At 39.2% G+C, this 13,487-nt stretch overlaps 1 protein-coding gene across 1 annotated transcript in view; it reads left to right on the top strand.

Moving 5' to 3' along the window:
• Nup75 (nuclear pore complex protein Nup75) overlaps window positions 1-13,487 on the top strand; it is a 52,364-nt gene that overhangs the window by 35,233 nt on the left and 3,644 nt on the right. Inside the window, exons 4-5 of the mRNA XM_067772608.1 lie at window positions 60-409; window positions 478-590. Coding sequence (XP_067628709.1) covers window positions 60-409; window positions 478-590 — 463 coding nt within the window. The remainder of the gene's footprint in view (window positions 1-59; window positions 410-477; window positions 591-13,487) is intronic.

Raw genomic sequence — 13,487 nt, 5'->3', positions numbered from 1 at the left:
TCGGAGAAGTTATCATTGACATATGAACAATCGTATATTTATTCAATTTGTTTGTATAGCTAGTAACGGGCGATACTCAAATTTGGAACAATCAAATTCAAGGGACCGAATATTGGTATGAATTTTTTCCGGGTTATTTATTTTTTACAAATCCAGCCTGCAAACATTTCGAATTGGGAAATGTAGCCAATACATGGTTATCGCGTTGGGCTCGTATCAAAGGATATAGTAGTAATGAACTCCCAATGCGACATTTAGATCGAATTATACTCGGCTTAATGGAGAATGATATGCATCAGGTAATACATGCAATACAGCTTATGGTAGATAATCAGTGGTTTGTTACACATCTTACGGATTTACTTTATAATTGTGGACAATTACAAATCGTTGGCGAAGGTCAAGTAAAGTAAGTGTCAAATTTGTTTGCTTATAAGTTTGGTAGACGTCCGTTTCATATTAATTCTTTCATTCTAGCGAATGTATAAAGTTACGTGATTCCTTGCTTTATGATTTCGGAAGCTCATTAATGACTCGCAATTCTTTATGGCAATTAGGCATGGACTATTTGGACCACTGTGGTGAAGAAGGTATGTAAATACATGATAAAAACACCTACCAGATATAATCGTTTCTGACATTCTTGACGTTTTTCCGCAATGAAAAAATTTAAAATTTCTCAACTGCACACATAAATAAATTAAGTGGCACATCCATGTTCTTATATCGCATCGTCTTGCTTTGCATATCGATCTTGATGCCTTGGTCGATTAAGAAGTCCACTCCAATTATGATTTCATCAACAATCTCTGCCACTATTAAATTGTGTAGTACCGTGACGTTCCCAATTGCTACTTCACATGCTACTTCTCCAATTACCTGGGTGTCATCTCCCGTGGCTGTACGTAATCTTGCTCCAAGCAATGGTCTTATCTTCTTGTTGACTAAATCTGATCGTATGATGGAATGGGATGCACCCGTATCTACAGTCAGTAAACGTTCCTTTCCATCCACATGTCCTCCGACTGTAAGATTGCTTGACCTTCTTCCAATTTGCGAAATAGAGATTATGGGGCATTCAATTGAGGGAGCCAGCTGTCGCCCCTTGCAGCTGACTCTCTTTAGTTTAACGATTGAGTGGACTTGGAGATTTGCTCATCTCCGTCAGCTCTGCGTTTACGGCCACCCACATTGTTGGAGCTATTGACCCCGGTGCTGCAATGTCGTGCAATATGACCTGGGTTGCCGCACTTGAAACATTTAATAACTCCGGCATTTTTCTGTTGTGATCCCTTCAGTGCTCCCAATCTGGCCTTTCAACTTCCACACGAAGGGCTTTGTACGCTGGCTTACTCAAAAGTGAGGCAGTTTCCTGAGTCAGTGCATGGGATACCGTTTCAGCGAATGTTTGCTTTGGGTTCGCGTATGTGGCTAGCTTCGTTTCGACGTCCCGTATGCCGTTTATAAAGCTCTGAACCTTTACCCTTTCAGTGTATTCCGCGGGTGCGTCCGCATTTGCAAGATGAGCCAATCTTTCAACATCCGAAGCAAACTCCTGCAATGTCTCATTTGCTTTTTGGTAACGATTTTGCAACTCAATTTGGTATATCTGTTTTCTGTGTTCGCTTCCGTATCGTTGTTCTACAGCAGCCATCAATGCTTCATAACTGTTACGTTCGTACTCTGGGATGGTCTGCAATATCTCAGCAGCTGGTCCTTTTAAAACCACGAACAATGCAGCAACTTTATCTTAAGCATTCCAGTTGTTCACTGCTGCAGTCTTCTCAAACTGTAGCTTAAAGACCTGGAAAGGAACAGAACCGTGAAAGGATGGTGTTTTTACCTTTGGATTGCTTGCTGAAACAGCTGGGCGATTTAATTGCAACTCCTGTATACGACCTCTCAAAGCATCCACCTCTGCCTCGAATTTTTCTTCAAACTGCATTATTTTTTCGTCCATGCGTGCTTCGAGTTTTGATGATATACGCGTCTCTTGTGCTTCTAGTTGTACTGTTATGCGTGTCTCTTGTTCTTTCAGTTGAGTTGCCATATATGTCTTTTGTTCTTCCAGCTGTGATGAAATTTGTGTTTCCTGTGCTTCAATCTTCGCTGTTACACGGTTCTCCTGCGATTGTAGTTGTTTTTCCATCTTGGATGTTATGCGTGTCTCTTGCGATGCCAGTTGAAATGACATTTGTGACGACATTTCTGAAATGCGTGCCTCCTGTGCTTACATCTTGGATGTTAAACGTGTCTCCTGCGATTCCAGCTGAGATGCCACTGTCGATGTTTGAGCAGTTATTGCAGCCAATATCATGTTCAAGTCTGTGCTCGTAACTGTCTGCGATGTTTCATTTTTCTCTTCAATTTTTGTTGTTGTCTCGTCGACATCAAGATGAAAGACATACTCTCCCACGTTAATTCCTTCTGCTTCCATTGCCTCTCGTAGTCGTGCCTGAAGTTCGAGTTTAATGCCGGTTGTATTCAATCCACGGCTCTCCAACTCCTTCTTCAGTTGCTGGATCTTCAATTCACTGAACTTTGCCATGTCCTTGTTGTCCTCTGGAATTTATTCAACAATTCCTCTTCTGACATAAATTGTAACGAATTTACTGCAATTCCCTTTATTTGCAATCTTCTGCTAACGTTCGAATCACTAAACTGTTGAATAAATAACTCCACTATTCAATAATGCAAAAAGGCCTTTATTAAAGTTCTTCACAATAACACTACTATTGCTCGCCATATAGCGTCTTAATCAAAACTGATTCTCGCGCCTCCACTGTTGCTGCCTTTTATACTCTATGATTTCTCGTTCGCATCTTCTAGGCGCTTCCATTTCCAGAATCTACTAGTTGGTTATCTGCTATAAATTTCTCAGCTATAACTACAGATGCACAATTTTTATAGCTTCTCTCAAAGCTTATGCGCGTGTGTTTGTGAGTAACACTTGCACAATTATTGCATACTTTCAGGAGTATCTCAGATATATGCATGTTGTTGTGCGTTGCTTCTCCGCTGCGTGTACGTACATATGTGTAGACATAATGATTAATTTGGTTATGTGCATACAAGTCACTGCTTAGCATCGGCTTAGAGATGACAGTACCCCTTAGTGTTGATAACATTCATAACAGTATGCCATTTCGGTATATACTATATATATAATATACTAATTATCTCACTCCCATGAAAGGATCAAGTGACGACCCATGTGTCATTCCTTGATACTTCCAATTTTGTTGGCAGTCGGAAACGAGAGAGAAACTGTACTGCTTTCAGGGCCGTACCGGAGGTCGTGGGGCCTTGCGCGAAATTCACAGGAGGCCCTTTTTCTAAAAAAAAGGTTATACGACACAAAAGGTTTTGCTTGTAGAACGACACATTCGAAACATGGATTTTCGCTCATCCACAGTTAAAAATCCTCGGCGAAGCCGATAATTTTTAGTGGATGGTCTACATCGGCGTTTAGTATATGTAGAATACGGTATTTTACTCAATTTCTATCCTAGACGTCCATCCCGATATCTGCTTTTGGATTAGAATTTGAATAAATAAAAAATAAAAATTTTCCCATAATTTAGTGTATATATTTTTCGGTGAAACTTTTGCGAGTTGGTGGTTGGCGGCCCCCAGGAGCTGGGGCCCTGGTGCACCGCACCGCTTGCACCAGTCTCGGCACGGTCCTGCCTGCTTTATTTGTCGGGAAAAAAGTAAATGGTTAAGTACGTAAGTAAGTACATTGTTACAAAGAATAAGCAAAATTTAAATAAACTTTGTTCGTTTCGATTTAATCGATTAAATCGATTTTTTTCTAGAATCGAATCGAAAAAATGGATTCTTAAAAAAATCGGATCGAATCCAGCTCTACTAGATGGGTATCCTAAGCATTATCTAAGTGAGAATAAGCGTTTTTTACGCGAAAAAGTAAACATATACGCGTGTAAAAAAAGGCTATTGTAAGCCTTAACAAGTAGCGCAACTAACAGCTGATCGCTCATAATTAGCACACACACACAAACATCACTAATGGCCATATTACGAAAATCTTTAAAGAATTCAAGCTACATGGGTGAAACATTCTGCACGGAAGTCAATACCAACATTGTGGAAAGTTTGGGCTTGTGATTTGTTGATTGTGACTGCAAAGGAAACCTTCACAGGAAATTGTAACCGTTTATATTGGAAAGGCATAACCGTTGGAATCATAGGTATGCGGTTATGAACGATATCTCTCCGGCCGCAGGACCCGTGAGGATCATTGCCTCGAGGATATTATTATGCATTCCTTTTATTTGTTATCTCTTTCCATAGCATAGAAATGGAATATCGTTTTTTAACTTCAAATTATGGGGCGGTATGACGGAAGGATTAAGCGAATTTAAAAATTCAATTGGATAGTGTACGGTATCTTCATTATTAAGAACAGTGTCATTTGACTCTTTAACTTCGCCACGAACTCTATCTAGAACTATGTTATTTATTTCGTCCACAGTCTTATTCCTTGGTGAAATGATAGCCCGTTCGCATAGCCAAGTATATGGCTTGCTGGATAGCTCTTCAATATTTGCGTAAACTTGTGATATTAATGCGCTCACGTATGTACCACATTCCCAAGCTTTGAATCTACTATAAGGTAGCCGTTCTCAGTAAAAATTTTACCATCTACAATATCTAATAAATCCTGGGGAAATTTACATATAGTTCCGTTAAGATGCGCTCTCATATTTGTTTGAAGACACAATTTTTCGAGGTGATTCCATAATAACGATGATTTGAAGCACGATTTGACAATATCAGTTCGAGTTCCTTTCGCCACTACTCTCAAAGTCTGACGAAAATCCCCTACAAAAGGGATTGTTATCCCACCAAAGGGTTTGTCGTTTGATCTTATGTCTTTTAATGTACGATCTACTGCTTCAATATGTACTCGGTTAGTCATTGTACACACATCCCACATTATAAGAATTGCCTCTTGTATTATTTTAGCCAGTGACCCGTTCTTTCGAATGGAACAAAACCTGTCTTCCTGGAGGAACACGTTTAAGGGCAATTTAAAAGTGGAATGGGCTGTTCAACCAACAGGTAAAAGAGTCGCTGCAATTCACGATGATCCTACAGCCAGCGCCACGTGACCTTTACGTCTGGCATATGTAAGAAGAAGATTAAGGGCTTAATTCTGTATTGCGAACGATAGCTCAAACGAAGGATTCGCCTCCAAACGATTTCGTCTAGCAAAGGTATTCTCTATCATTTTGGTTCGGCCTTTACGTTTCCTACTTTATGTTAAACAGGAAGGCGAAAGCAAGTGTCAAGTGATATGTTGCCACCGTTTAACATAATGCGAATACACTGTTCCTTTCGTATTAGAGAATGAGGCCCTAAGTAAAAATGTTTTTCCACAACCACCAGGAGCATCTAAGAAAAATGCCTAACCTCTTTTGTTTTCAATGCTGTCAACGACTTTATCATATGTCAGCTGATGATCCTAAACCATTTTTGATATATTAGCTTGAAGGTAGTCATTTAAATAATTTAAATCACATGGGCGCCTCAGGACTGTCTCAAAAGAGCATTCCGGTCATTGAATATCACGACTTGGGGAAGGGCCCAAAACTGGATAAATCTTTTTCGCAAAGGCCTATTACTTTGTCCTCGATGTCAATCAAACCTTAAAAGAAATGTTAACTACTTATTCAATCCGTATCATAATAGTCGAGACATTTTTTCAAACCTTGATTTATTAAATCTTCAGAAATATGTAGATCGGGATTGTTACGCCTTCTGCGTTTATTGAAAAGGAAGTCTTCACAGAAGTCGTCCTTGAACGTGCTCCATAATAACTCAGCATTTGACGGCTGACAAAAAACTATTAAAATGAAAAATAACTCTCTTAGCCTTGACGGTGAATGCAAAAGAACTGCCTCAGCTATGGCATTTTTCCAATGGTCGTCGTTTTCCAAAAGTTGTAGTTGTCTGCAAGCGCCGCGGAAACTTGGGATGTAGTTTTCCCAACTTTTTACATTTACAGTCTTCAAGCTTTTAAAAGAGGTAGGACCTGGAATATTGTGAAGCAATAAACGTATATAAAAATGTTCCGTTTGATTGAGGTGTACATTATAAACTCTACCAAGCGCCGAATCCTTTTTAATCCCTGGGTTACCTTCAATAGATATTCCGCGCTTCCTTCTGGAAAATTTATTATTGCTCCACGTATAATAAGACGGCACTTCATGACAAAGAAGTGTTTTCGCAAAAGAATCGGTAGTGCATAGTTCAAAAAATGCCATCAACGTATTTTTACGGAGGTTTTCCAGAACTCGGTGTACATTATCTTCCGAGAAGTACACTCGTTGCCCAATCTCTAAATGCACTGCTAAGTGTACAACAGTTGGACATCGCTCATGGATGGAAAAATCAAAAAAACGTAAGTGGTTTGTTGGGCTTACGCCAAACCATCGACCTTCTGTCTAACCCAAATATATGTTTTTTGGCGAATTTCAACCGCCAACCTTATTTTTTGAATTAATTAACGGCTTTTTTAGTGAAACTCGACCATGGAAATCATGTGATCGTATGATACTGCGGATTGCTGATGCACTATATTCCTTCCCAAGAAAGTTTTTCATTTGAGTAGCCAATTTTTGTGCCAAAAATTTGGGATTTTCACTAATTTTTCTAACGAGTCGTCAGTTTGTGTAAATATTTTAATGGGCGCTTTTCTACACTTGGTTTTTACACGATTTTCTTTTAAAAACCGTTAGATTATTTATTTATTTATTAATCTACAAATTTAACAATTAATCAGACTAAGTATAGTACGGATTACAGATAAATTACAGAAGCATACAAATTGAACAAAATTATATTATAAAATATGTATATACATTATTAAATCAGTTGTCGGGATGGACTGTGATGCCGAGCAACGGGAATTGATTATTAGTGCTGTCGGAATTGACGTGATTTCGAGCAGCTGATGTATATCTGACACATAACCAGTAGGGCTGCTATGTGTGGGAGGTTGGAAAGGACGTGATTCCAAGCCACCCGCCCAAGGTTACTGGATCTGGTTATAAGACGTGATTTCGAGCAGCTGATGTATATTTGACACACAACAAGTAGGGCTGCGATGTGTGGGAGGTTGGAAAGGATGGAATCACGTCCTTTCCAACCCGCCCAAAGTTACTGGAGCTCGTGATAAGAGTGGGAGGTTGGAAAGGACGTTATTCCAAGCCACCCACCCAAATCATTGCGTATTTAATGTAGTCAGCAGATATTTTTTTATTACGTAGAGTGTGTCACACGTATCAATGTTTTTGCAGTGCTTATTGAAGTCAGTACACAGACAACGAAGAGGTTCGTGCATTTCCAAATTCGATCTGCATGTGCTTATATAATGCGGTTGAAAATGTCTAGATGGTCGAAAGGGAAAATTAAATAAAAATTCACCGAGCAGAAAAGGGCTATTTACCATCCCTCTAATAAGTGTTACTACAAATAACACACCTACCATCTCCCTGCGACTCCGTAACGTAGGGAGCTGAATAAGTTTTAAACGGCAGGAGTAGGGAGGGAGAATCCTTGAGGGGTCCCATCGTAAGTCGCCTTACCGCAAAAATCAGGAATTGCTTTTGAACCGACTCAATTTTTCGCAGTGCGTCTGGTAACGAGGGTTCCAGATTATCGAAGCGTATTCTAATATTGGCCGCACCAGAGATATAAAGAGAGCTTTAGTAATATATGGATCATCGAATTCTTTAGACCATCGTTTGACGAACGCCAAAGTCCCTTTGGCCCTGTTCACGCAACCTTCTATGTGCAATTAAAGTCGAGTTTAGGGTCCATCGTAACCCCAAGGTCTACAAAACTATGAATTGGTTAATTGTGTAATCGTCAATCATATACTCGTAGGATTGGTATGATTTCCTTGTAAAGCTCATGAACTTGCACTTCGGCAGTTTTAGTGACATAACATTTACACTACACCATTCGACTAGGCTATTCAGATCCGATTGTAGATTTGATCTATCCACAGGTGAGCGGATAGGCATAAGAAGTTTGACATCATCAGCGTACATTAGCGGCTTGCAGTACTTCAAAACATTTGGAAGGTCGTTAATGAACAGCAGAAACAGCATTGGGCCAAGGTGGCTGCCTTGAGGAACACCAGAAGTAACATTTATAGCTTCTGACCTACAGTTATTAAATATAACTGTTTGTTTTTTATCCATCAAGTAAGAAGATATCCAAGATAGAAACAAAGGCAGGAAGCCAATACGATCGAGTTTGAACAGAAGAAGTGAATGGGAAACTTTATCAAAAGCTTTCCTAAAATCAGTATAAATTACATCAATTTCGCCATTAACCTTAAATCCGTTCATCACTTGAGTTGTGCACTCAAGCAAGTTAGTCACGGTAGATTTACCCGAGCAAAAACCATGTTGAGACAAGTCAATGATTGAGGATACCCTAGGATCTAGTTGCTTTGTGACGATCGAATCAAACAGTTTGGGTATAGCACTAAGCTTTGCTATTCCTCGATAATTTAAAACGCATGATCTATTCCGATTTTTGTAAAGTGGTATTATAAAAGACTCTTTCCACTTTCTGGGAAATATCCCTTGCTTTAGGGATGCGTTAAAAAGACATGTAAGAGGTTTATACAGGAATTCAGCACATGTTTTTAGCACAAGAGATGGAATTTCATCAGGTCCGCTAGAATAGGAAATTTTTAGGCCTTCCAGATGTCTTAGTACGTCTTCCGTATGAATATGTGGAACAAATGCTGAATTAAGCGAGGACAGTTTGAATGGATAATTCAATGGCGGGGAGTCATAGGCAGTGGAGTAATTAGACTTAAAGAAGATGGCAAACATATTGGCAATTTCATTGTCATCATTAGAACTTGGGTCTTTAAACTTAACACTTAACGCATAACATCTTCTCTGTAGCCTATTGTACCTGTGGCGCAGAATAGAGTATGCCGCATAGTCACTACTTGATCCGGATAGCTTGAATCTCTTAAAAGAACGCATTTTTCGATTTTTAAGATATTTGAGTTCTTTAGAGACCCAAGCAGAAGTTGGAATTGCTGAAGAGGAGTTAGATATAGGTACGCATTTGTGAAATATCGCATACAAAGCATTGTTAAAGTGTGTACAACTCCATTCGACATCTCCATCGTAGGCGGGCCACGAAATTTTGGAAACCTCCTCAATAAGCACAGACATATTAGCCTTTCTGAAAAGAAACCGGCCAGAAGACACATTCCTAATAGTTCTACGCTCCGGTGCATGGAGATAATCCAAGCATAAAGCCAAAGCCGGATGGTATACATCTTCGGGCAGAACTATTGGATCGCATCGACTCACTGAACAATTCGACGAGGCATCTGAAAAAATTAAGCCTAAGCATTTACCAAAGTCATTATGAATCCTATTCAGTTGATAGAGGCCAATATCTGTAAAGGCATTTAGAAATTCGTAGAATATATCGCGAGATGATGTGGGAACTAACAAACCATCAATAATATTCCAAGACACGCAAGGCAAATTAAAATCACCAGCTACGATGACAGAATCAACAGACCTAGCCAAAGAGAATACCAACCTCACCAGGGAAACATGCTTTATATATATAGAAATATCTGATTGGGGCGGGATATATAATGCTACAAAATATTTGTAAATAGAAGAGAGTTTTACTCTCACGCAAAGGAACTCAACATCGTTAGAGTCTACGAAATACATTTCATCCGCAGAGAACCTGGTATGCACGACAATCAACACGCCACCGCCCACTCTGTTTAGACGATCTTTCCTAAAGATTTCATAAGAATCCGATAAAATTTCAGAATTAAACACCGATGGTTTCAGCCATGTTTCGGTAAGAGAACTTCGTAACTGAAGTCATAACTTTGTACGAAAAGGTCCACTAATTTAGTATTAAGACCCCTAACATTCTGATAATAAATACAGAGAGTGGTATTGGCTGACAAATTTAGAGGCAATTGCTCGTTAAGACAATTGTTTAGGGAATTAGTTAAGTCTACGACACTACAGGATTTTCTCCGGGCTTCGGAAAAAACGGAGGGGTTTAATAGTTACGTTGGTAGGCCACAGCGCAGCGTTAAAAAGTTTGCTGTAGTCAGATGCAAACACACGAATTTTGAATGAAACTCTCACCAGAGAGTTTACATCGACGACTCTCTTAGTTAACTTGAAACAAGCTAATTTTGAGAAAGCAATGCCAAAGTGAAAAGAAATATATTTAGCAGTACTCTCTTCAGTAACTGACGGCCTAAATTATGAGACATGGATCCACTTATATTTCACAAACACATCCAAATCAGCATTGTCACTAAAGCCACTAACAAAAGCACGCGAATTACGATTTAACTCTTTTCCTGCATTCCTTACATGTTTGTGTAGCGATATATTATTCGACGGCTCAGCTGCGTTGTTAGCAGCGCTAGCAGCAACATGAGCAAAAGAATGGGAAGTAGCAGAGCACGATGTCGTAGTATTAATTGTCGTAATGTTAGCAACAACTGTGGAATTCCCTGCAAAAATCGCGAGTACTCCATGCATGCATGTATGGAGTACTCGCTATGGACCAAGCGATTGGTCCAAAATTAACCACAATTCATACAAGTGTGGTTCAATTAACATTGCGATGTCCTAGGACTGGACCATATACTCCAGCTCCCCATTACATCAGAGTAATCCGTGGAGTACCCACAGTCCAATAAACATCGTGTAGTGATTACAATCGTTAAAAACGGGCAATGATCGGCTTACAATATGTTCGTGTAGAAACATGAGTTGGTCCATTGCTGCATTACAGTGGAGTATAATGGTAAGTACTCCAGTGGACCACATGATCCAACGATTTTTGCAGGGTTAGAGTTGATAATATTACGACTAACATTGACTGTAGATTGCGCAGCTGCAATTGAATCTGATTTATTTGCTGATTTTGCAATATTATTGTTTTTTGCAGTGGGTGTAGATGTAGAATTAGACGCCTTTGGGTTTTTATACTCAGTTGAGCAGAGCTCACAGAGTATATTAACTTTGATTGGATAACCGTTGGTTGTACAGGTATAAAGGAATCGAGATAGATATAGACTTTCATATATCAAAATCATCAGGATCGAAAAAAATTTGATTGAGCCATGTCCGTCCGTCCGTTAACACGATAACTTGAGTAAATTTTGAGGTATATTGATGAAATTTGGTATGTAGGTTCCTGAGCACTCATCTCAGGTCGCTATTTAAAATGAACAATATCGGACTATAACCACGCCCACTTTTTCGATATCGAAAATTTCGAAAAACCGAAAAAGTGCGATAATTCATTACCAAAGACGGATAAAGCGATGAAACTTGGTAGGTGAGTTGAACTGATGACACTGAATAGAAAATTAGTAAAATTTTGGACAACGGGCGTGGCACCGCCCACTTTTAAAAGAAGATAATTTAAAATGTTTGCAAGCTGTAATTTGGCAGTCGTTGAAGATATCTTGATGAAATTTGGCAGGAACGTTATTCTATTACTATATGTATGCTTAACAAAAATTAGCAAAATCGGAGAACGACCACGCCCACTTAAAAAAAAAAAAAAATTTTAAGTCAAATTTTAACAAAAAATTTAATGTCTTTACAGTATATAAGTAAATTATGTCAACATTCAACTCCATTAATGATATGGTGCAACAAAATGCAAAAATAAAAGAAAATTTCAAAATGGGCGTGGCTCCGCCCTTTTTCATTTAATTTGTCTAGGACACTTTTAATGCCATAAGTCGAACAAAAATTTACCAATCCTTGCGAAATTTGGTAGGGGCTTAGATTCTGGGACAATAACTTATTTCTGTGAAAAAGGGCGAAATCGGCTGAAGCCACGCCCAGTTTTTATACACAGTCGACCGTCTGTCCTTCCGCTCGGCCGTTAACACGATAACATGAGCAAAAATCGATATATCTTTACTAAACTCAGTTCACGTACTTATCTGAACTCACTTTGTATTGGTATAAAAAATGGCCGAAATCGGACTATGACCACGCCCACTTTTTCGATATCGAAAATTACCAAAAACGAAAAAAAAGCCATAATTCTATACCAAATACGAAAAAAGGGATGAAACATGGTATTTGGATTGGCTTATTGACGCAAAATATAACTTTAGAAAAAACTTTGTAAAATGGGTGTGACACCTACCATATTAAGTAGAATGAAATGAAAAAGTTTTGCAGGGCGAAATAAAAAACCCTTGAAATCTTAGCAGGAATACTGTTCGTGGTATTATATATATAAATAAATTAGGGGTATCCAACAGATGATGTTCTGGGTCACCTTGGTCCACATTTTGGTCGATATCTGGAAAACGCCTTCACATATACAACTACAACCACTACCTTTTAAAAGCCTCATTAATACCTTTAATTTGATACCCATATCGTACAAACCCATTCTAGAGTCACCCCTGGTCCACCTTTATGGCGATATATCGAAAAGGCGTCCACCTATAGAACTAAGCCCCACGCCTTTTTGAAATACTCATTAACACCTTTCGTTTGATACCCATATTGTACAAACGCATTCTAGAGTCACCCGGGGTCCGCCTTTATGGCGATATCTCGAAAAGGCGTCCACCTATACAACTAAGGCCCACTCCCTTTTAAAATGTTCTTTAACCCCTTTCATTTGATACCCATATCGTACAAACAAATTCTAGGGTCACCCCTGGTCCACCTTTATGCCGATATCTCGAAAAGGCGACCACTTATACAACTAACACAACTCCCTTTTAAAACCCTCATTAATACCTTTAATTTGATACCGATATCGTACAAACACATGCTAGAGTCACCCGTGGTCCACCTTTATGGCGATATCTCGAAAAGGCGTTAACCTATAGAACTAAGCCCCACGCCCTTTTAAAATACTCACTAACACCTTTCGTTTGATACCCATATTGTACAAACACATTCTAGAGTCACCCCTGGTCCACCTTTATGGCGATATCTCGGAAATGCGTCCACCTATAGAACTAAGGCCCACTCCCTTTAAAATACTCATTAACCCCTTTCATTTGATACCCATATCGTACAAACAAATTCTAGGGTCACCCCTGGTCCACGTTTATGCCGATATCCCGAAAAGGCGACCACCTATACAACTACCACCACTCCTTTTTAAAACCCTCATTAATACCTTTAATTTGATACCCATATCGTACAAACACATTCTAGAGTCACCCCTGGTCCACCTTTATGGCGATATCTCGAAAAGGCGTCCACCTATAGAATTAAGCCCGACGCCCTTTTAAAATACTCATTAACACGTTTCCCATATTGTACAAACGCATTCTAGAGTCACCCCTGGTCCACCTTTATGCCGATATCTCGAAAAGGCGACCACCTATACAACTACCCCCATTCCCTTTTAAAACCCTCATTAATACCTTTAATTTGATACCC

The sequence above is a fragment of the Eurosta solidaginis genome, chromosome 3, assembly GCF_040869045.1.
Source record: "Eurosta solidaginis isolate ZX-2024a chromosome 3, ASM4086904v1, whole genome shotgun sequence".
In the NCBI taxonomy this organism is placed as follows: domain Eukaryota; kingdom Metazoa; phylum Arthropoda; class Insecta; order Diptera; family Tephritidae; genus Eurosta; species Eurosta solidaginis.
The sequence above is the reverse complement of the archived record's forward strand: the minus strand, read 5'-3'. Positions and strand labels throughout refer to the sequence as shown.